This window comes from Tamandua tetradactyla, chromosome 24 (genome assembly GCF_023851605.1).
Source record: "Tamandua tetradactyla isolate mTamTet1 chromosome 24, mTamTet1.pri, whole genome shotgun sequence".
Lineage (NCBI taxonomy): Eukaryota > Metazoa > Chordata > Mammalia > Pilosa > Myrmecophagidae > Tamandua > Tamandua tetradactyla.
The window spans coordinates 38266094-38291317 of record NC_135350.1 but is presented as its reverse complement, the minus strand read 5'-3'; the positions used below and the strand labels follow the sequence as shown (position 1 = coordinate 38291317).

Sequence of the window (25224 nt, the reverse complement as noted above, 5' to 3'; positions counted from 1 at the left end):
GGTCTTAATCTTATCTATTGGAATGCATAATGAATATCTATATTGCAACAGAAATAAGGGAAAAAATCACATATCCTCACAAATGGCTTCCCAGGACAAGTGATGTGACAAGGGACCAGCTCCTTATTGTGTGTTCGTGAATTACATTCTTGGGGGATTTGCAAAAGGCTGTTTATTAAAATTAAGAAATTATCTTGTGCTACCTTCTTTGGTCACTAAATGCTTTAAGAGACAGACCACAGTGTCTTGGAGGAATGAAAAGATGGAGTTTGAGTCTAGTTCTACAACTTGATGCTTAATTGACCTTCTCTGACATCTGTAAAGTTGAACTATATGAGATTGTCAATAATTATTTGTTTTGATCCACAAAAATAGCAGTATCAAATGATTCAACCTAATGATTTCTTTATCTTAGAGAACTTAAATTAGGTAATATAGGTGACAGTGTGGTATAAATTCTAGAACCCTATGCTATGCTCTTTTAGGCTGGTAAGTATAGAATAAAGGTTAATTAAAAGGCAAATTTAGCAAACTCACCAGGAACAAGGCAAGAACAAAGGGATTCAGGCAAAGGCTTTTTTTTCAGGAAGAAACAAGAGTGGCCCGGTCAGTGTTTCAAGAAGTGACAGGGCCTGAGGTGGCAGTGCATAGGGTTTTTATGGTTTAAGGCTGAGGGGTTGGGACAAGGATTAGGTAAATTTCTATTGTCTAACTTTCAGAATTAGGGGGTTAAATTAGGAGTTGGCAGTGCTTCACTAGTGAAGTTAAAAATTTAAGTGCTGCCTGGAGCATGCAGGGTTATAATTGCTGGAGGGCAGGTATTGAGTAAGAGGAGAGTACCCTAAGAATGTATCTCAGAGGGTGGGGGCTGAGTAATGGGGGTTATTATAAGAGGGCAACTGCTGGAGCATGAAAGGCTCAGGCTAGGGTGGGAGAGCTGTTTGAAATATTTGCCAGAGGTAGCTTACATCATGGGAAGGAAGGGGTCCTGTTCTCCAGGCCTAACACTAATGTATTATATAATGCATAAATGTCTAATAAAAATCACATTTACACTATGTACCATTTTGGATTCTCTCCTATACCTTTTTATCTGTTGATTTTAAAAAACAGTTTGGAAAAAAAAAACAGTTTGAGGGCTTTGAAATAAAGGAACTACAAAAATGTAAATAATAAAATTATTTCCCTAGAATAGATGCTATTACCCGGGATAGTTTTAAATATCTGTAATCTACTTGGTAATCCTGAAGAAGGATTAATAGATTTTGTATCATTTTTATTGTAGGAAAATAAAGACTCTAACTGATATCAAAATAATACAAGTTTCCTGTGGACACTTCCATTCCCTGGCATTATCACAAGGTAAAAGGCTTTTGGTATCTTCTAAGTGGCAGTAGAAAGAAACCTCCTGAAAAGGAATGAGAACTTGATTTCTAATGAATTGGGGTTCATTTTTAATACATTCAGCAGGTTTTCACTCTTCAGGTTTCAGATGTGTTGTTCTTCATATATTTTTTTTCAATTTTCTTTGTACTCATTGTACTTTAAATTGCATCTAATTCATATCTCATTGCTGTAGAGACCCAGCTGATGCTCTCAGAACTTAGAAGAGGTTTTGTGTCTAGCCCTTTGCCTTTTATGCTGAGTAACTCACCCACACTGGCAAACCAAACTAAGGGCTCTTTGTCTTTTTCACTTACATCAAAGAGAGAAAAGTCAGGATATCAAAATGATGGCTGCAGTTTGTGTGTGTGGGGGTGGGGGGGCGGGTAGTGCATGGTCCGGGAACTGAACCTGGGTGTCCCGCATGGAGGGTGACCATTCTATCATGGCACCACCCGTACATCCCATGACTGCATTTTTTTTCTATTCACCTCCCCCATTTGTGCCCACCCTGAATCCCAATTCCTAAATGGAGAGCTTGTAACATATCCGTGTCCTTCAGTGATGTCCTGTGTACCGCTGTAACCCTGCCACGGAGGCTAGGAAGAGCCAACTTTACTGACTGCCTTCTGTGTGCCAGCTACTGTATTAAGTGCTTTATGTGTGCTCTCTCATATGATAACTCAACAAACCCAGGAACCAGGTATTACTCATATCCTCTTTTCACCAATGAGGAAACTTGGGCCCAGAGACTTGAATTTGCCCAAGGTTACACAGTAGGAAATAGATGGGATCTGAGCTTGTACTTGTTCATGTTCTAACCATGAGCGCTTAACACTGTTCCACACAGACTGTGAGATCATTCTGCAGCCCTGATGTCATTCTTTCCACTTACCATTTCCAGCCGTTTGATCTCGGGCAAGTCATGTAACCTTCCTGAGTCTGAACTTTCTAACCTGTAGGAATATTGATGCCTAGCTTACAGGTTGTTTAGAAGGAACAGTGAGAGAGGGTACAGTATACCTTGTATTTTCCCTAGCACATAGTAGTGGTATGATAAATATTAGTCTCTCCCCGCTTCCGCACATTCGTTTTTCTTAATTGTTAATTTTTTGAATTATTTCCTTGGGATATTTGTGTTTACATTAGTCTGGACCATGAAGGCTGCAGAGAGCCCAGGCTTCTTTGCTAGGGTGATGCATTTGCTGTGGTGAACTGTGAGTTCCTAGAGACCTTCATGGGATTTTGTCATTTTGCAGCATGCCTTCAAAATTTTGCTCAGCAGTAAAAATAGCTTTAGAAGAACTGAAAATTAAAAATAAATATATTTATATATTATATTCAGTATAAAAATTTGATCTTTATTGGCATTTCTCTGGATATGTAATTATTAGAAGAGCTTCAAATTTAACCTGGTATAAATTATTTTTCTCTGGTCACATTCAGCATAATGTGTTTTTTTCCCACTCAGTTATTCCATAAATATTTGAGTGCCTAGAGTGTGTCAGGCAAAGAGGATAAAGCAATGAACAACCTAAGATGCTGCTTTCATGGAGCTCATACTGGGAGAAGCAGGAAAAGTGAGCCAATCACTACCTGTTTTAGATTGCTCATACTGCCAAATGCAGTACAACTGAAATGGACGGGCTTTTATAAAGGGGACTTACTTAGTTACAAATTTACGGTTCTTTGGAGGAAAGGCAGGTAGCTTTAGTCTGAGCTCCTGTTTCACATGGGCAGACGCACAGTAGCATCTGTTGTCCTTCCCTTCCAACTTCGGGGTTCTAATGGCTTTCCCCAGGGTGGTTCCTTTCTGCATCCCCAAACTTCTGGATCTGAGCTGCTCTGAGCTCTGCTGAGATCTCTTCCGACCTCCCTTTTTTAAACCTCACACATTGCTGAAGGCATTCCTCTTAACCAACTATGGATATAATCAACCATGGATGAATTTCACATGCTGATGACTTAAATCCACAGCAGCAGAACACCAACACCTGGCCAAGTTGATACCAGAACCTAATCATCACACCACCCAAACAAATAATTATGTAGTATAGACGGTTGTGATAAAGGCTGTGGAAAGAGGTAAAGCAAGGTAAGGGACAGAGAGTAAGTACCTGGGTGCAGGGAAGGAGTTTTCCCATTTTATATAAGGAAGTCAGAGAAGAATTCTCTTGTAAGATGACCTGTGAACAGAGACCTATGGGAAGGGAAGGAGGGAGACATGATACTAATTGTAGTAGGAATGATCCAGGCAAGGGGAATGGCAGATGCAAAGGCCGTGGGGTTAGGGATGTACTCCAGGAACAGTAGGGAAGTCAGAGAGGAATGAGCAAAGGGGAGATGAGGTCTGAGAGATGGCCATAGGGAGTACAAGAATCAGCCCTTTCATTGTGTGAGATATCTCCTGAAGGGTTTGGTCTGACTTAAATTTTTAAAAGATCACTCTGCTTGGTATAAACCACCAGGAATCGAAAACAGGTGTTGAAGCAAAAACTTATACACTAATGTTCATAGCAGCATGATTTACAATAGCCAAGAGGTAGAAGCAACCCAAATGTCTATCAACTGATGTATAGATAAACAAAATATGTGCTATCCATATAATGGAATATTATTCAGCCATAAAAGTATTGAAGTACTGATACATGCTACAACCTGGAGGAATAGAAACAAAAGGCTACATGTTATATAATCCCGTTTATATGAATACCCAGAATAGGCGAATTCATAGAGACAGAAAGCAGATCAGTGGTTGCTGGGGGCTGAGGGGAAGGGGGAAATGGGAATGATTGCTTACTGAGTACAGGGTTCCTTTTTGGGATGGTGAAAATATTCAGGAACTAGATAGTGGGGATGGTTGCACAACGCTATGCATGTACTAAATGTCACTGGATTGCACACTTTGAAATGGTTAGATTAGCAAATTTTATATTATGCATTTTACCACTATAAAAAAATAAGGAATTCTCTGGCAGCTCTTTGGGGAGCAGACTGCTTGGGGCAAAGGTAAAATTGGGGAGACCAGTTTTTCAGGAGAAAATGATAGGTCTTGGACTAAGGTGGTAACTTAGTTGTTACCTAAGTTACCAACTTAGAGGTTGGATTCCAGGTAGATTTTGAAGATAGAGGCTTTAGGATTTGCTGGGTTGAGGGGTGTGAAAGAAAGAGAGTAATCAAGGAATACTCCAATATTTTTTAGTCTGAGTGGCTGAAAGAACAGTTACTATTAACTGGAAGGGAGAAGAGTGGATGCTGTGGAAGAGATTTTTGAGGGTGATCTTGTCCAAGAATTGTCAGAATCCTTTAATCCTGTTCCCTCCTTTATCCCTGTTTTATTCTCTAAACATTCGTAAGTTACAGTGGTATGTTCTACTTGAATTTGATATCCCAGTGTTTATGCAATTCTGAATTTGCTTATTTTTGTAGATGGCAGAGTGTTCTCGTGGGGAAAAAACAGCGATGGTCAGCTGGGCCTTGGGAAGGAGTTCCCTTCCCAAGCCAGTCCGCAGAGAGTGAAGTCCCTGGAGGGGATTCCCCTGGCTCAGGTGGCTGCAGGAGGGGATCACAGCTTTGCCTTGTCCCTCTCTGGTACTACATTTGGCTGGGGAAGCAACAAAGCAAGTCAGCTGGCGCTCAGTGGAAAAAAGGTCCCAGGTAATGGGATAACCTCATTCTTACAGTAAACCATTGGGTTCCCTCCCCACGCCCAGCCCCGCATTGGAAAACCAGCCCTGCAAAGTGCAGTCTCAAAAGTTGGAAACGTGGTTCCCAAACTTTATGTCAGATTGGAGTCACCTGGGGAGCCACATCAGTTTCCAATTGCTGTTCTAACAGATTACCACAAACTCAGTGGCTTAAAATGACACAATTTGGTTCTCTTACAGTTCTTGAAGTCAGAAATCTGACATAGACTTCATTGGCTAAAATCAAGATGTCAGTAGGGCTGTGCTTCTTTCTGGAGGATCTAGGGGAGAGTATGTTTGTTTGCCATTCCAGCTTCAGGAGTCCTCCCACATTCCTTGGCTCATGGCCATTTTCAATGCCAATGGTGATCAGACACGTCTTTCTCATATCACATCATTCTGGCAATGACTCTTCTGCCTCTCTCTTGCTCAGTTAAGGACTCTAGTGATTACAGTGGGTCCACCTAGATAATACAGGATAATCTTCCTATTTTAAGGTCAGCTTATTAGCAACCTTAATTCCATCTGCTACCTTAATGCCTTTTTGCCATGTAACAACATATTCACAAACCCCAGGGAATAGGAAGCGAGCATTTTTGGGAGGCCATTATTCTGCCTACCGTGGGAGCAATTAAAAATCTTGCTGTGCAGGTTGTACCCCATTTTAATTAAATCAGAATATCTGGGGTTGGAAATCCAGGCATCCATAGTTTTTAGATTCCACAGATGATTCCAATGTGCAGCAGAGTTTGGGAATTGCTGGATTAGAAGACAGCAGGCCATAAGGGAAAACACCAGTTCCTATAGCAACTTCTAAAACAAACTTCCTCAAGTCTTTCCCATGTACCCCCTCCTCCTCTGTTCAATTTCTACATTCGGCTAATTTATTTTTTGCACCTATATGTGTCAGCACGGTGCTGGGGACTTAAGCCTCATTTCATTTAACTCTCACAGCATGAGGAAGGTTCTCTTACTATCCCAATTATCATTACATATTTGCAGTAGTACCTATTATGTGACATTTTTTCTTTTCAAAAGCAGGGTTTTCCTTCTGTTTGATGATATTTCTGACTGTTTATTTTTTTAATTATTTTAATGAATTATATAAGATATTTTAATAACAGGTAAAATCTGAATGTTTCTCATACTTTAAAAATTCTGCTTTCTTTCAACAGAGAAAATCTACAAGCCTCGTTCAATTGGGGCACTGAAAAATCTAGATGTCATTTATATCAGCTGTGGTTATGAGCACACGGCAGTGCTTACCCAGGTAATCCAAAATGTGTTGCTGTTTTTTAAATCCCAGAGAAATGTTACCACAAGATGTATATTCTCATTATTGTTGAAAGCAGGATGTCGGTTAATATTTGGACATAGCCATTCAATGTGCAAACATTTGTAGAGGAGAAAATGAAATATAAACAATGAGATTGAAAACAAAATCTAATTTCAGCATTAGGAAGCATTTTTAGGTACTTATTAATTTGGATAAATATAGAAACTACCGTGGTAGTTTTAATTGTGTCCCCTAGTTTGGACATGTTCTTGGTCTTGGTCAGCATTCTGTTGGGTTTGGACTCACTGTAACTAGAATCTCTTCAAGATGTTACTTTAGTTAAGACGTGGCCCAGCTGAATCAGGTTGGGCTTCAGTTCAGTTCACAGGAGTCACTTATAAGTGAGTACAAGTCAGACAGACAGAAGCAGCCATGGGAGCAGCCAGGAGCTGGAAGTCAATGGAATCTGGAAGAGAAAGGAGATGACACTGCCATGTGCATTTCCATGTGATAGAAAAGCCAAGCACCAAGGATCACCAGCAGCCAGCCCCAGAACCCTGCAGTCTTCTGGGAGAAAGTATTGCCATGCTGTGACCTCAGTTTTGGACTCCTCCTAGCCTCAAAACTTTAAGCCAATAAGTTCCTAATTGTTGAAGTCAATCCATTGTGTGGCATTAGTTTTAGCAGCCAGTAAACGAAATCAGCTACTCTTCAACAAATTGTACAGGGAAAACTGGATAGCCACATGCAAAAGAATGAAATCAGACTACTACTGCATACCATCTAAAAAATTAACTAAAAAATGGATCAATGACCTAAAGATAGGAGTTAAAACCACAAAAATTTTAGAAGGAAACCACAGGTATGGGGCGGATCTTCAGGACCTTTTATGAGGCAATAGATCCTTAGATATGATACCAAAAGCAAAGCAATAGAAGAAACAATAGATAAATTGGACCTCATCAAAATAAAAACTTTTGTGCATCAAAGGCATTGTCAAGAAAGTTAGAAGACAGCCTATAAAATTGGAGAAAATGCTACAAATAACATTTGATAAGAATTTAATAACCGTAATATACAAAGAACTCTGCAACTCAACAACAAAAGACAGCATCCTACTACAAAATTGGCAAAGGACTTAGACATTTCTCCAGAGAAGATATATAAAATGAGCAAAGCACATGGAAAGATACTTATCATTATCCATCAGAGAAATGCAAGTCAAAACCATGAGATACCACTTCATACCCACTAGGATGACTATTATTTGGATTTATTTTATTTGGATTATGTTGGGCTTCCTTGATTTTCATATTTATTCCTGTTCCAAGGGTTGGGAAATTTTCCTCAATTATCACCTGAAATAATCTTCCTGGCCCTTTACTCTTCTCTTCTCTTTCTGGGACACTGATGATTCTTATATTTCTTCTCTTCATGTTGTCAGTCATTTTCCTGAGATCCAAATCAAATTTTTCCACTTATTATTTTGTGCATTCACATTTGGTTGTGCTGTCCTCTAGGTCACATATTCTCTCTTTTGTTTCTTTAGATCTGCTGTTGTGTGTCTCTAGTATATTTCTAATTTGATCTACAGTATTTTTCATTTATGTTTTATTCTTTTCACACTCTTCTTTATACTCTTTTAGTGTCTTCTTGATATCCTTTGTCAATTTAACTGTCTCGTTGAAGTTATTTAGGAAATTCATTTGAACGTCTTTGATTAGTTGTTCCAAATTCTATGTTTCCTCCTACTTTTTAACTTGACTATTTGGCTTGGCCATATCTTTTTTTTTTTTAAGACCCTTATCCCAGCCTTTATTGACCACTAATATTGCACTCTACACAGTTGAAAGACTTACAAGCAGATGTAAATATACATGCACACACGCACACACGTACGGACTTGGCTTTTGGTATTGAGATTTACAGTCATATCAAAGAACATGACTTTTGGATTCCAGTTCAACAATTTCTAGTTTTTCCTTCTAGTTATTTTAATACATTAGAAACCAAAGTGCAATATCTATTTAATGAGTCAATAATCACAGTCATTTGTTAAATCCTAATTTCTCAGTTATACCTCTTCCACCTCATATGATCACTCTATAAATCTTCATGAATAACTGACCAATGATCTTCATAAGTTTTTTTTATTAATTAAAGAAAAAAAGAAATTAACACAACATTTAGAAATCATTCCATTCTACATATGCAATCAGTAATTCTTAACATCATCACATAGATGCATGATCATCATTTCTAAGTACATTTGCATCGATTTAGGAAAAGAACTAGCAAAACAACAGAAAAAGATATAGAATGTTAATATAGAGAAAAAAATAAAAATAATAATAATAATTAAAAAAAGAAAAGGAAAAAGAAAGAAAAAAGCAAAAGACACAAACAAACAGACAAACAAAAAAAACTATAGCTCAGATGCAGCTTCATTCAGTGTTTTAACATAATTACATTACAATTAGGTATTATTGTGCTGTCCATTTTTGAGTTTTTGTATCTAGTCCTATTGCACAGTCTGTATCCCTTCAGCTCCAATTACCCATTATCTTACCCTGTTTCTAACTCCTGCTGGTCTCTGTTACCAATGACATATTCCAAGTTTATTCTCGAATGTCGGTTCACATCAGTGGGACCATACAGTATTTGTCCTTTAGTTTTTGGCTAGACTCACTCAGCATAATGTTCTCTAGGTCCATCCATGTTATTCCATGCTTCATAAGTTTATTCTGTCTTAAAGCTGCATAATATTCCATCGTATGTATATACCACAGTTTGTTTAGCCACTCGTCTGTTGATGGACATTTTGGCTGTTTCTATCTCTTTGCAATTGTAAATAATGCTGCTATAAACATTGGTGTGCAAATGTCCGTTTGTGTCTTTGCCCTTAAGTCCTTTGAGTAGATACCTAGCAATGGTATTGCTGGGTCCTATGGCAATTCTATATTCAATTTTTTGTGGCCATATCTTCTTGTTTCTTCATGTGTCTTGTGATTTTTTTGCTGGTGTCTTGGCATTTGATTATCTTGATAAGGTTATTTTGAAAGTGGGTTTCCCTTTCGTCTAAGATTTTGTTTTTGTTTTTTGTTCATGTTGAAGGTCTCCTTTGGCACTTGGTTTCTCAGTAATTCCCAGCCAAACCAGACCCAGAGCCTCACTCAGGGGGTGCAACTCCTTTTGGAAGGCTCTTAGAGGCTGGGCAGAAAAGCAGCTTTCCAGACTACACTTTCAAGTCTTCCCAGCATAAGGCACTCTTGTGACACTTATCGCCAAAACCCTGCCCCTCCCAGACTGCAGCAGCCCGTTAGGAGGGTGCAAACTAGTTCAAGGCTGTGGGCCCCAGAGGGTTGCCCTATTAGGCCAACTTTTAGTTTACGACTGCTCTGCTTCTCCATCTTTTCCCCAGGGGAGGGCAGACCAGGTACAGATGCACTGGAAGCCGCCAGCTTAGGGGTGGGAGGTGGGCAGTGTGTACCATGGCAAAGACTCCACTTGTGGCTACAATTGAGCTGGTGGTTCCCAGACTCCCACGTGGAAGAACTCCAGGCTACAGGACTGAGAGAGTCAAACTCACTGGCCAGCAGCCGGCCCAGGAGTGTGCTGCATTTCAACAGCTGGCAAGGCTGGTGCACAGCTATGGGCTTGAAGATGTTCATATTAACATTAAAACACAGAACCCACTTCCTGTTTGCAAAAACAGGTACAAGGATATATACAATGTCAAGACATTTTGTGTTCACTTAACTCCAAATCTATGGAAAATAACCTTAAGAGATATGGGTAAGGAAATATGGTGAAGCAGAGAACCTCATGGTACAGAGGAGAGCAGAACCTAGGGCTACAGATCCTAGCTCTTGGAGGGAAAAGGGGAAAGATTCCTTGGAGAAATAAGCTATGTTATATTCACATGAATTTGATTCTAAAGACATCCAGATTGATTGTAGGAATGCAAAGATTGGCAAGATACAAGAGTCACCCAGCTTCCCTGGTAATATGTCCTTTGGTTCTTATGCTCAGTGGAATTAATAACCAATAATTTGAGTGCTTCAAAGCAATCTACTCTGGCCAGATGTCTATGGGGCTGCCAGAAGGACAGGCAAGTAAAATCTAACCGTACCTCAGCCCCAAAACAAAGACAATCAAGGCCTGACCACCTGTATCCTCTCTGTGATAGTCTGCCGAAACCAGAAGCTCCTTCCCTTGCTCCATCTCTCTGCTATGTAAGCAGCCAAGTCATGAGTGTCCTAGTACTCCTGTGCAGAAAGAATCAAGGTTACAGGACCTAGAGGGTCTCCCTTGCCAACCAGCTGTCAGATCAGCATTGCTCTGAGTCCTCCTCTCCTCCCAAGGGGAGTGCTTCTTCATCTCCCCCAAATCTAGGCACCAGCCTTGGGAATGGGAGTTGGGCTCTGGACACCAAGCAGGATCTCTGTATGTGGATATAATCAACCTACTGACTCCTGGGCCCCCACATGGAAAGACTCTAGGCTGAGGGAATGAGAAGGTTAACTTCACCAGCTGGCAGCTGAAGTAGGAGTGCGTTGCTTCTTAACTGCCTAGTCCAGCTGCTGCACAGCCATAGGCCTCAGGGGTGGTTGTGATTGAGTGCGCTCACCCCTATTTCTGAGTCATAGTTTCTCTATTTTTCATCCCGCTCTTCCTTATATATTGCAGTGGTCATTCTCTGGTCACCTGAGGCCCAGAACCACTGCTTTGGACAGATTCTGCCTGTTCTTTAGTTGTTTTATGGTGGAAGAGTGAATTCTGCCTGTCGTTATTCCATCATCTTCCCAGGATGGCTATTATTAAAAAACAGAAAATGGTGTGCAGAGGTAATTCAGTGGTAAAATTCTCATCGGCCATGCAGAAAACCTGGGTTCGATTCCCAGCCCATGCACTTCCCACAAAGAAAGAAAGAAAGAAAAAACAAACAAAAATTCAACAAACGGTGCTGCAATAATGGGATACATGCATGGAAAAAGAACGAAGTGTGACCCCTGCTGTAAAGCTTACAAAAAAACACAACTAGAAAATAACAAGTATTGAAGGGAGAACCCTTGTGCCTTGTTGGTGGGAATATAAAATGATGTAGCTGCTGTGGAAAACAGCTTTGGTGGTTTTCCAAAAAATTAAACATAGAATTACCATTTGGCTTGGCAATTCCACAGATATTTGTCCATTAATATTTATAGCAGCATTATAGCCAAAAGGTAGAAGCAACCCACACATCCATCAACAGGTGAATGGATAGACAAAAAGTGGTATTTTTATACAATGGAATAGTTTTCAGACATGAATCTGCATTACAGACTAGAACATGCTTTGCTCCATTTGTTGCTCAACACAATTCTTAGGCAGCTTCCTGAAATACTTCCTCCTCTTCTTGCATGGGCAGTATGATATATTCCAACAGGGTGGATTCTCTCCATAGCCATAGGAGTAGATGTGAAGACTATTTGTATGGTTAAAATGTTTGTTTCAAAACTATATACCTCAAATAATTTTTATTTTTTGTTTAAACACATGTCTTAAATTAGGAAGCCCTCAGTTGTTTGGGTAATCTTTTTCTTAGTTTGTGCGAGAAGTATTGAATTTTTTAAATCACAGAATCATCTCTTTTTTTTGTAAGGAAGCTGTAGGTTTACAGAAAAAACATGGAAAAAAATGCAGAGTTCCCATCCCACCTCCCCATTATTAGAACCTTGCATTCATGTGGTATGTTTGTTGCAATTGATGAAAAAATATTGTAATTGTACTATTAACTACAATCCATGGTTGACATTAGGGTTCACTGTTTGTGTTGTACAGTCCTATGGTGTTTTTGTTTTATAACTTCTATTCTAGTAGCATATATACAACCTAAAATTCCCCCCTTAACCACATTCAGATATGTAATTCGGTGCTGTTAATTATGTTCTCAATGGTGTGCACAGAAGCATCTTTTCAAGAGAAATTATTTTCAGGAGAATGCTCAAATAAATAAAGCAACCCTATACTTAAATGTGGGTGTTAATCTTGAACCAGTTAATGTGTGCATTTAGTCATTCAACACCTGTTTCTTAAGTGCTTATTTCCTAAGGGAATGCCAATAATTTTTTTGTTTAACATGTTAAGTCTATATTCACTATTAAAAATAATAAATAAAGGAGCCCTCCTATTGATAGAGAGCTTGTATTTCATATAATGCTCTTATATTAACTCTCTTTATGATTCTTAATACTTAAGCTTTTAATTACATTTTCAACCCGAACTTAATCTGATTCCTCCTTTTCCAAACAGGATGGTAAAGTATTCACGTTTGGAGACAATAGCTATGGACAGTTGGGACATAGCTCCTCTGCTGAGAAGAGAGGCCCACAACCCGTGGAAGAAATTGGTGGCCTTGTTTCGCAGATAGACTGTGGAAGGTAATAGGCTTATTTCTTTAGCATAGACAGAAAGTGTTATATTTTATTCCTTAGAAATCACTCACGTTATGTCATCAAGCCTTAAAACCTTAAAAACATGGCTGGTATTCTATAGGTAGTTTTCCTTTCTGAAAATTTGCTTCTTTGGAAAAGTTTAATTTTTCTGTTTTTTTCTTCTTTATGTTAAACATTTCATTTATTTAACAAGAATTTATTGGAGACTTATTGTGTATAAACCACCTAACGAGGTGCTGGGTACTGGGGTAATTTAATGCATGTAGAAGAAGATGTATATTATATTTGGATATGCATTCAGTTTTGCATAACCTAATTATGGCTACTATTGAGAATTACCGACCTAATCTATTTTAAAAAATTGTTTGCATTTGAAGCAAAAATGATAGAAACCATGGTAAAAGCCTTATTCACCTATCAATAATATCCTATCTTTAAGGTTAGTAATAAGTTTAATATTCACCTACCATTTGTGTATCGCCTTCATTTTGTACCCCTCTAACACTGGCATTGTGATATGAGACCTGAGTTCTTAGTATAAGATGTCTATTGTTTTATGCTAGGAAACATCATCTTTCTCAAAATTGTGAGTGCCCTGGTTTTCATTGAAATGTTTTCTCTCTCTTGTAGTTATCACACCCTTGCATATGTCTACACCTCTGGGCAGGTGGTATCTTTTGGTCATGGACCTAGTCACAGAAGCAGTCCAAGTCAACCACAGACTCAGACAAAGAACTTTGACTTTGGTCACCTGATGTCTGCTAAAGGTATGAGTGGTTCCCCCCAATTCATATTTTGTGTTAATTAATGTGGCTGGAGAAGAAATATTAGTTTCCTTTTAAAAGAGTCTGTAAAACTGTGGTTCCTCTAATACTTGTGTTTTAAATATGTACATTGTACCTTTCCTTTTAATGCAATAGGATTCCTGAAGTATTTGATAATTGTTTCCAAAGATTAAAGTTATTCAAAAGAAGATGCTAAATTGATCACTTAAGCTTTCAGAAACTATATATTTTATGTATTTAATCAAACCTCTTCTAAAACACATCAGCCTGACCTCAATATACAAATGCATTAAAATTAAATTTTAAACTAAGTGATTTATATGAGATGCCATTTGATCAAAATTGATATTTCATGCTGTTTGTAGTCAACATCCACTTATGGGAGTATAAATAGCTGATAAATAAGTAAATTTGACTTGGTAATATACCAGATTGACTTTTGCTTCAAGCATGAATTTATGTCTCTCTTTTAGACCTTGTGAATGTTCAAGTCAAACACATTTTTGCTGGGGCATATGCCAACTTTGTGACAACTTATCAGGTATTTATTGCTCTTTCTATTTCTTTTTTTTTTTTTTTTTTTTTTTTTTTTTTTTTTAAGGAAAGACAGAGAGAAGGAAGGAAGGATAGAAGGAAGGAAGGAAGGAAGAAAGGGAAACATCTTTAAACATTTTCTTGTTTTATTGTATTCTGTTTCTCCGTTTTTGTTACATGGGCTGGGGCCGGGAATCGAACCGAGGTCCTCCGGCATAGCAGGCAAGCACTTTGCCCGCTGAGCCACCGCGGCCCGCCCTCTTTCTATTTCTTTTAATAAATCATCTTTTTTCTCTAGATTTCAGGGTGGTATTTGAACTATAATATTATTCAGATTTTATACTAAAATAATAAGGTCCTCTGTTAGAATGCTTTTTAAAATATATTATAAAATACTCACGTCTTTATTTGTCTGTCTTCCTAACAGATGAGACTCCCAAAACAAAATTCATTGCTTTTGCACATTTTATTAACAAGTAACAATATAAATGATGATGATAACAGTAACAACTATATTAATGGCAGTCACCACATCAGGCACCAATCAGAGTACTTTAAGTGGATCAACATGTTTAATCCTCATATCAATTCCATTTGGTATTATTTCCTGCATTTTACAAAGAAGAAACTGAGGCTCAAAAAAGAGATGAACTTACCCATAATTGCACTGCTAATACATGGCAGAGCTAGAATCAGACCCAAGCAGTTTAGCTACCCACCATGCTATACTGCCCTCTTAATTGTTAAAAGAGAAAATTTCATTACTGTATTTCTGGGTGAGTTCTGAAATGTGTGTATGGAGACAAAAGCATACATATTTTCCTCATTGGACTTTCTTTCTATTATCAGTAATATTTTAAACTTGACATCCCTATGGACCCTATCTGTAGTCCCTGGGACAGGAAATAGTCAGAGGCAAAGGTTTCTGTGCTGCTGGGGATAGTTAGATTATACTCTACTTTGGTTGCTCTGTTATAGCTATTTATTCATTTATTCTACAAATATTTATTGAGTACCTCTCATTTATTAGGCTCTGCTCTTAGTGCTAAGGATAATAATGAATACTGTAGACCAGTTACTCTCACTTATGGAGCTTGGATCTAGAAGGAATGGATAGACAATAAACATGTGAGTGCAGATTGTGTTAAAGAGTGACACATTTTCTAAAGAAAACAAAACAGGCCGTCTGAGCTTGATGGGGTAAAGCTTCTTTAGAAATGTCAGCCAAGGAAGATGTCCAAGAGGTTGTAACATTTGAGCAGAGATCTTAGCCATACTTAGATCCAGAAAAAGAGCATTCCAGGTAGATAAGCACATGGGAAAAATGTGAGACAAGAATGACTTTGGCATGTGTGAAGGTCAGAAAAATGCCAGTGAGGCAGAACATAGTAAGAAAGGATGAAGAATTATATGAAATGGAGCTGATTATTTGAGACTGGTCAGTTAGATGAGATGGGTTCAGTTTGAAATGTGCTTGGAGAGGAGATCAAGTGTCTTTGTTGACTGTCCAACTCTGGAACTCAGGGAAGATATCAGCACAGAAATGTAAAAATGGCAGTTATGAAGCTATAGATGAGATTTAAGGCCAGGGACCTGAGTAAAAGATCACGTAGAAAGAGCTTAAAATTGAGAGGAGATGGGGCAAAATCAAGCCTTTAGAGATCAAGTATTGAAGGAGGAGCCAGAGAAGAAATAGTCTGTAAAGTAGGGAAAATCAGGAGATTGTGGTTCATCAAGTCAAGAGAAGAAACTATTTCTAGGAGGAAGTAGCCAGTCTGTAAAATGCTGCTGAGCAGTCAAGCAAGGTGAGCACTATGGTTTATTTCTGCTTTGGTAAGATGGGTCATCTCAGTGGAGAGACAGTAAAAATATGACTGGAATGGGTTGAGCAGGAGAGGAGAATAAGAGAAATAGAGGCGATAAGCGGAGAACAGGTGGAAACAATGACTATGAGAACTCTAATTGTAACAAGGAGTAAAGAATATGGGAGAGGTTGTGTTTAAGTCATGTTTGTATGACAGTGAGAATGAGCCAGTTTGGATGGTGAAAAGATCATGCATAAGAAACAATAATTGCATAAGCAGTGTTACAGAATAAGAGACAGGAAGTGGGATCCAGTGTAGAACTGAGGGGGCTTGAACAGAAATACTTATTCCATTCTAACCAGGAACAGTGCAGATGAGGATAGGTTGATAGTGGAAACATGGTTAAGTTCTTGCCTACTTGCTCCAGTTTTCTCCATGATTCCCAAGGCCAGGTCACCATTTGTTTTGGTTTGCTTATTCTGGCAGAATGCAATACACCAAAGATGAACCAGCTTTTATAAAGGGGATTTATTTAGTTACAAATTTGCTAATTTGGGACAGTAAATAGTAACATCTGCTGGTCCTTTCTCCTGGCTTCTCAGTTCAAATGGCTTTCTCAGGGGCATTTTCTTTCTGCATCTCCAAACGTCTGGGTCTGAGCCAAAAGTACACAGGGCTGCTGTGTTCTGCCAAGCCTCTCTTCTGACCTCTCTCTTTTAAGTCTCCAGTTAATTAAATCAAACATTACTCATTGTGGAAAGCACTCCCTTTAGCCAGTTGCAGATGTAATCAGCTATAGATGAATTTCAGATGCTGATGATTTAAGTCCACAGCAACAGAACAACTAGGCACCATCACCTGGCCAAACTGACACACGAACCTAACTACTACACCATCTGAGAGTGAGAAGAGGAGTGTTATAGATTCAGGAGTAAAAGGAAGATATGTAATAGTTGTCTCAGAGAGTGGGAAAGTAAATATCCTGGGAAACACTAGACAGTATTTACTACTTATTTTGGAGTGTATCATCATAAATTACTATGAAGTGAAGTCAGCACAATTTTGTGATTTTCTTCAGTGATATTAGGTTGCTTGGATTCAATTTTGGAGTACTCAACAGTTGAGTTTTAAGTACTGATAGAATCTTGCTAGATAAGTAAAACAGGAGATAGACAAGAGTTATTTGCAAAGGACTGATTATTGTGCTGAATCATGGAATCTAAGCAGGGTAAGGAAGAGGAGAGAAAGGTAATTGATAACGAACAAATAGTAATGTCAGTGGAGATAAAGGCAACAAAGAATGTTAGACTGTGAGTTCTACACTAAAGTGAATTAGAAAAATAGTATGTGGTGGTCAGAGAGAAGAATATTTAGATTAGAAAATCTTGGAAAATTCTAAATTTTCCAAGTTTAGAAAATGAAACAGTGATTGATGATTATAAACTCCAGGATCTCACCTAAACATGGGGCAGTGGTTTTCAACTGGTAATGATTTTGTCCCCCAGGGAACATTTGTTAATATTTGGAGACATTTTAGGTTGTTATAATTTGGAAAAGGAGGATGGCCTGCTACTGGCATCTACTGGGTAGAGAATAGAAATGCTGCTAAATATCCTATAATGTACAAGAGAGCCCTCCACAGCAAAGAATTATCTGGCCCAACATGTCAGTGGTGTTAAGGTTGAGAATCCCTGATCTGAGGTAGGGGTAGCTGAGGTGGAGCAGAGGAAAAGTGAAAAATGACATTAGGAATTGAGAGATGAAGATGGGAGAGGAATTGGGTTCATCGATTGCAGTTTCTAAGGATGACAACAGGAAGAATGATGACAGGCGTGGAAGTGCTGAGGAAGACAGAAAGTCAGGTACTAGAGCTTTCATTGAATGAAGGGGAGTGATTAGGACATTGAGATATTGCTGTAAAAGGGGGAGCAGATGATAGAGACTGATATCACGCACTTCAGAGGAACAGGCGGATTTTCAGAATAAAGCTAAGGAGATAGTTTGTGTCAGTGAGGAGTGCCTCCTTGACCTAATATTCCTTGGATATAGAAGAGGACAAAGCTTCTTTCTGAATGAATGATACTGGTCGCCCAGGACTCATCTCAAGAAGTTGAAGGAAACTTTAAGTGAAGAGACATGTTCTTTGCTTATATAAATACATATTCATAGAATCTCTATTCATAATAACCAAAACCTTTTTTTTACAAAAACCACAGATGTACATCAGCAGACAAATGGACAAGCCAACTGTGGCACATTTACACAATGACATACAATTCAGAAATTGAAAGCAAAGAACTTTTGTTATATGCAAAATCATGGATGAATCATAAAAACATTACACTGAGAAAAAGAAGCCAGAAACAAAAGAGTGCCTATGATGGTTCTCCAGATATTTTAGATTGTTCTAGAATAGACAAAACTATAGGGACTGAAATCAGGTCAGGGATTGCTAGGGAATGAGGGTAGAGAGAGAGAGAGTATGGACTACAGTGGGCATGAGGAAGTTTGGGTGGTGATGATAATATTCTTATATCATGATTGTGGTGGGGTTTACATAACTGTATAAATTTGTCAAAACTCATGGAACCATATCCCTAAAAAGGGTGGACCTTACTATATGTGAATTATACTTCAATAACCTATCTTTAAAAATAGGTTTTAACATCAAGTACTATCAAATGCTATTTGAAAAGGTGGGAATCAGAGATAGGATAAGTTAAACTCCCAGGAATCAGTTGAAAATATCTAGTTTATCCATTTCTTACTGATTTTTTAAAAAATGATGACAGCTTAATAATTCTTTTAGACCTTGTCAAAAGGTCCCTGGCATCAAAACAGCTATGTCACAATGTCACTTGCCATTCCAGGCAACCAGAAAGATGAATAGATAAACGATCATGCTGTAGTGTGTTTGATGTGCAAAACAGATGAACTAATTCTGTATGGAGGAGTCCAGGAGAGGGATTTTTATCAGGAGGAGGGAGAGAAAAGATACATGGATTTAAAACAGTTACATATTTTAATTGAGAAATCTTCACACATATACATTCCATACATGGTGAACAATCAGTGGCTCAAAATATCATCACATAGCTGTGTATTCATCACCATGATCATTTTTTAGAACATTTGCATCACTCCAGGAAAAGAAACAAAAAGAAAAAAAAACTCATACATACTGTACCCTACCTCTCATTGACCACTCTATTTCTATCTACCCACTTTATTTTACCCTTTGCCCCACATTGTTTATTTATTTTTCTATCTATATTTTTTTACTCATCTGTCCATACCCTGGGGAAAAAGGAGCATCAAATGCAAAGTTTTCACAATCACACAGTCACATTGTAAATGTTATATCTTTATATAATCAGATACAACACTTTTTAGTAAAGAAGACTTTATTTGGGCATCAAAAAGAAAGTGATGCAAAACTCTGACTCACAAGTTCAATGGAGTCATAGCTATGATATATAACTGAACACTGATACCTTTGGAAGACTATATTGCAGACAGATATATCTTTTTATCTTTCCAAGCGATGGTTTTTGACACCTCCACCTGGGTCTCAGGAATTGAGAACCATAGTTCTCAAAGTGTGGTCCCTGAATCAGCAGCATCAGCAGCACCTGGGAGCTTGTTAGGTGCAAGTTATGGAGCCCCACTCCAGAGCTAATGAATCAGAAATGTTGGAGGTGGGGCCTAACAATCTATACTTTAACAAGCCTTCAGTGCGATTCTGATGCATGCTAAAATTTGAGAACTAGTGATATAGAAGTAAAAATCTGTGGATTACTAAAGGGGAGAAGGAAACTAATATTTGTGGAGCATATTGTATAATCCAAAGGCTTTGTGTCCTTAATATCATTTAATCTTAACAAGAGTCCATGAGGTAAGTATTGTTTTCCCATTTTTTAGATGACAAAATGGAGACTTAGACTTAGTAAAGTAGCAAAGACTAGGCAGTAGATTAGGCATACCATCTGATACTAAAAATCTTTCAACCAAATAGCATTGCCTGAGAGGGTGGGAACTATTTACCACCAGTGCCATTGACTTTACTGGGTGATTTATGACCTATTTGCGTGTTTTTCTGATCATTCTTTTTTTTTTTCTTTGAAGAAAACTAGTTCTCCAAGTGTTTCCAGGAAAACCTTGCCAGAAATAAGCCGAATTAACCAGTCCCTGACAGAAAAATGGATAGCAGTGAAAAGCAGAAGTCCTGAGCATGAAGTGGCTAAGAGGTTGTTTGGTCTAAGTTATTAACCAGTTTTATCGAGTTGTGAAGCCTTGGTCATTTTACCCTAGTACGAGAAGATGTCTTTGTTGTGAAGGCCTTCTCGTTTCAGTCATGATTCTCTTGCACCATCTCTTAGTTTGAAGACTTCACTGATGTATTCATTCATTCATTCATCTTTCATTTAGCAAGGATGTATGATATCTCAGGCATCTTGGCAGGTGATAGAGATGCAGGAGTGAATGGAAAAAAGTTTTCTGTCTTTACAAAGCCTTCAGTAAGGTGGGCTGTTTTTATATCTTCAAACTTAATCCTCTGGAATTCCATAAGTTTGAGTTTTTAATAGGATGGATTGATTTTAAATCTAGATGACTTGAACAAATGAACTATGTATGATTTCCGTGAGATTTAGGAACAACGTGGACAAAGTACACAGAATTTGGGACACCCTTAGGAGAGTTGTTAGTATCATAATAATTCCACATCATCAGACATAAGATAAAATGAGACATACTTATATTGTATATTGTGATTTAACCTTTACGTCATTACTTTTGCAGTGAAATTAGAATGATATTTTCATCTCCTGCCTGTCTGACTGCAAGTTTTTTAAAGGAAAGGTAATACATGAGGTTTACCATTTTTCAAAACACTGAGGACTATTTAAAATGAAATGTTTCAAGTCAGTTAATTTGTAAATTTTGTATAAGAACAAAAAGTCCAACATAGAAAAGTTCATAGATTATTATAGAATTCTTCCATTTTCCAAGTAATTTTCTCTTAAGCATTATAAATCATAATTCCTATTAACATGGTACATTTCCTCTGCCCTACTTTCCTGTTGTCTAATTGGTAGAATGGTGCTTGTTCGGGATCTTTGTATGTACAAGTAATTGGTTCAATCTAACATAACTTTAGTACTCAGAGGCTGCACTTTACAATTCTTACTATGGTGGGATCCGTAGTAAGGAGAATATATCCTATTTATGTTGTCTCTAACTAGCCCCACTACTGCAGGGGAAAATACAATTCCTTTCCTATTTGGTTTAACACTTGGTCTGAGATACTTGATATTTGGGTCTTCTATTTCCTCTCATCCTTCTCTGCTCTCCAGTATGGCTCCTGGGTGTATAAGAGGCCCTTTGGCTGCCCTCTGCTTTCTCAGGAGGCTGGCTCCTGGCTGATTCATCTGCAGTTGGTGTATCTCATTCTCGTCTTTCTTTGCTTAGTTAGGTCACATCCTGCCCTTGTTGAAAATTGGTGCCAACTTGGTTCACTCTTTCAGAAAACTTTTGTATTGCACACCCTCTGGGCTGCTAGGTGGTACTCTTTTAGCCCCTGTTGCAGATATTCCTTGTCTTGCTGCATTCTAACTCACTCCTTGGGAGATTATAGGAATTTTGGGTCCTAAGAACTTCACTGGGAACTAGAGAAGCATAGGAAAGCTAAACATCTTGGCCTCCAACTGACAGCTAATGAGACAGTATCTTCCTAGAGTACAAAAGTTACCCCCATTCATCTCTAATATATCCTTGCCAAAAGCAGAAGAGAAATCACATCACGTGTACCTAGCTGCTTCTCTCTTTCCTTCTGCCAATCCTTCTCTCCAGTCTGCCTTCCTTTCCCATCCATCCTTCCAAGCTGGAATGGAAGGAATCTCCTGTACGATATATCTTTCTTCCCAACACAAGCCTCAGGATAATCCTTAATGTATGTGGGGAAATCTCTACACTTCAGAGAAACTCTAGTGGAGGAATAATACATCAAGAATATTAACTTGCTTAAGTAGAAAAGTGTCCATGTCCCTTCCCAGGGATGATGAGTCTCAAGGTTTGTTCTTAAGATGCTGAAGGCTGCAAAGAAGAATATACTTTAAGGGAAAAATTGCAATACTTTGCTTTAAAGCTTGCAAAACTATTTTAGCCCTACTATTACTGTTGAGCAGTTAGTCGATTAAACCAGTTAAATATGTTAAAGACTAAAGTATTTATTGTTAATATATTATTAAAAAAAATTGTTAGTTTTTTTTGCCATTAGCTTTCCAAATACCACCAACACAACCAGTAAATAAGACAGATCAGAGAAATTACCACCTTGACAAAGCTTTCCTGGTGTCTCTGATGTGGTAGACCAGGTAGGAAAGTATTGAGAAATGGTAGTTTAGTTTAAGGTGGGTCTTTCAATGCAAGATTGAAAAGCTGGCAGCTCCAATAGGACTGAGTAAGGATCACAATACAACAAGATTGGTGGAAGCAACATGACAAGGATTTAGAGGCAAAGTATTCAAAGAATCTTTAGGGTACAAAATCTGCTTTCTATTGAAGATTTGACAGATGTGTCTGGAAAGTTTTATAATGATCACCATGCAATTTCCCTTTGCAATAGTCTCTTGGAATAGTGAGGTCATGCTAATGAAAACAGTGGAGTAATAAAATTAGGTTAATGTAAGTGTTAAATATGTGGGCTGAAGGTAGTTTCACTTCTCATTGTGCAGGCTGAGTGAAGAGGTATGTAGTTTCAGTTTTCAGACTCAGCATATGAAATTTTGCTATTATTGTAGCCCAAATTTGTAGTAGACTATATAGAGATTATAAACTGTTGGTACTTATCAAAAGTGGTAGATTCCCTGCCCAGTGTGCTTAGATGAGCAATTCCTGAGACACCAGAGTTTCAAAGAGAGAAGGAGCTCATTGTTAAATGCAAAGCAAGAGATCAGATGGCCTATGGGACTAAACATCTGTCTCTCCGAACTGCAGTCACCCTAATAGTTTTATAGTATCAAAAGAAAGGCAGGTTTTAGAATAATGAGTACAGTGGCTCTAGATGATGTAATTAGAAGTGATTTGATTATTGAACATATACATATTGATTACGGGCTTAGTCACAGAATGTATGTAAGAAAATGGCAGCATTCGTATGATGATGGACAGTATTTTTAGTACTATGAGGAGTTGTCGGGTTATAAGTTCAAATTATTGTGCATGTTAGGCAGGCTAATTTTGGTTAGATCCAGCTTCATCTAGTAAGATAGTTTAGGAATTAGGATAGGTTAGTTCTGGGCTGACTCAAGGTCCTTCATTAATAAACATCAGGGATTGTCTTTAGTGATCATAAGACTCTAAAGTTGAAAAATAGGATCAGAAGATACAAATGTGGGTGAGTCACAATGCTTTTACAATTACGAGATGAAGGCTGTGTATTTATACCACCGTTATTAGAGGTCAAGGCAGCCGAGCCATAGTTCAGCAACCTCGGGAATTTTCGTTTGGTCATTTTGCAATATTTGAGAAAATAAGACAAAAACGTCTATGTAATGATTCAGTAGCCACAATTATTTGTTAATTCCTAACTCTCAGCTGCAAGTTACCAACTCTCTTTTAATAAAGGAAAGATAAAAGTTATAAGCTTTTTGTGTCAAGTAACATTATTCATGTCAAATTGTTTTGAAAGGTAAGTTTGAAGAAAAAATTTTGAATTTTTTTGTATTAAAATATATAATGACATAGGAAGTTTAGAAATAACCTTTTCCATCTGTTTATGTGGTTTTTTTTTTTGTTTGTTTGTTTTGCATTTCCTGTATCCAAAGAGGAACTGGAGAAACGATGTCCATTGGTGTAGACATACAAAAGGCAAGAGATACCTTCAAGAAGTTAACAGAAAAGAAATGGATTTCTCTCATGGTAATAATCAATACTTAAAAAATACAGCAATAGAATTTCTTTGTAGTAATTAATATAATTGCAGTTTAATTCTGTTAGGAGTTGGGTGAGAGGAGTCTCTAACTGGGGTTGGGAGAGGTTACTAATGTTCATTATGAGTTCACCATTTTCCATAGGTTCTGGCATTTATTTGCTCATTGACCCCATAAATGTACAATATGTACTTTATTTTAATATTTAATGTTTTTTTCAATATGAGAAAACCAGTGCTCAAGAGATTAAAAACGTCTGGCATGACAAGTGAAAAGAACTCTGGTTTGGGAAGCAGGATAAGATTGTCTTTGTCTAAATTTTGTTCTTGGCTAGGATACTGAAAAACCCATTCTCAGTTCAAGCTCTGCTACTGATTTATCCCTTATCCCTTCTGGGTTACATTTTCTTTATCCATATGTTGAGATCCTTTTTAAGGTCCATTAAAGTTTAACATTTGTGATTCTAGGTTGGAAGGAAAACTGGAAAAGTGTCCCTTAATGTGCAGTGGATACTACATTTTTATTTTCAAGACAAGGAAGTTAGAATGGTAGTAATTATCAGGTGTATTTAAAAAATGAATGTATTCATGTGATGTGGCAGATGACTTGAGATTCAATTCTCAATGCAAGTTCTAAGAAACAATAGTGTCAAAGAAGGCTCCATTAAAAAGGGTTCTCAGTATGCAGCATTCCAAAAGTTATTCACTGTTATGGAGTCAGGATGCAAATTAATAAATTAAAGATTCTGGGATGTCACATACTAGAAGAAATCTGACTCTTTGATCCTATTTTTCTCAAAGTTAGTTAACTTTGCCACTCTATTTATCCCTCTTAATAACCTATTAGCATTCCATGGAAATAATGTTCTGTTGGACATTTGGAAGAAAAGACATAATTAAAAGAACCTTAATAAAATAATAATAATATATTAGAACTTCACAGTTTGCTTGACAAGGCACTGTTGCGCATATCATCTTATTTAACCCTGTGACAAGTAAAGATAGACACTATAGGTGGAAACGTATGCCTATTAGATAGAATAAACAATCCCAGCTGCTTTAACAAATTCCAGTTAAAGTTCCAGTGTTGGTTCTCTAGGTCGTAGGACCATGATATCCTCAACTGGATCTCTAGTATTCTGCAGATGAGGAAGGAGAGTATGGAAGGTTACAGGAGAGGTCTTAGGAGCCAGGTCTGGAAGTGTTGTACATCAGCTTTGCCACATTCTGTTGGCTGGAACTGTCACATGGCTCCACCTAAGTGTAGGGGAGGCTGGGAGCTGTGGCCTTCCTGTGAACAGTAGGTTTCAGAAAGCTTAAGTGATTATTCTAATTGGATCATAGTGGAATGAAATCCCTGGTCCCATAGTTTGTTTCTCACAATACTG

The 25224-nt window shown here is 37.9% G+C and overlaps 1 protein-coding gene across 1 annotated transcript in view; it reads left to right on the top strand.

The window, feature by feature from the left end:
• Positions 1-25224, top strand: part of HERC6 (HECT and RLD domain containing E3 ubiquitin protein ligase family member 6) — a 58897-nt gene that overhangs the window by 1331 nt on the left and 32342 nt on the right. Inside the window, exons 3-11 of the mRNA XM_077142885.1 lie at positions 1286-1362; positions 4813-5040; positions 6245-6339; positions 12640-12767; positions 13413-13549; positions 14041-14108; positions 20032-20153; positions 20707-20766; positions 23733-23826. Of these exons, the coding sequence (XP_076999000.1) occupies positions 1286-1362; positions 4813-5040; positions 6245-6339; positions 12640-12767; positions 13413-13549; positions 14041-14108; positions 20032-20153; positions 20707-20766; positions 23733-23826 (1009 nt within the window). The remainder of the gene's footprint in view (positions 1-1285; positions 1363-4812; positions 5041-6244; positions 6340-12639; positions 12768-13412; positions 13550-14040; positions 14109-20031; positions 20154-20706; positions 20767-23732; positions 23827-25224) is intronic.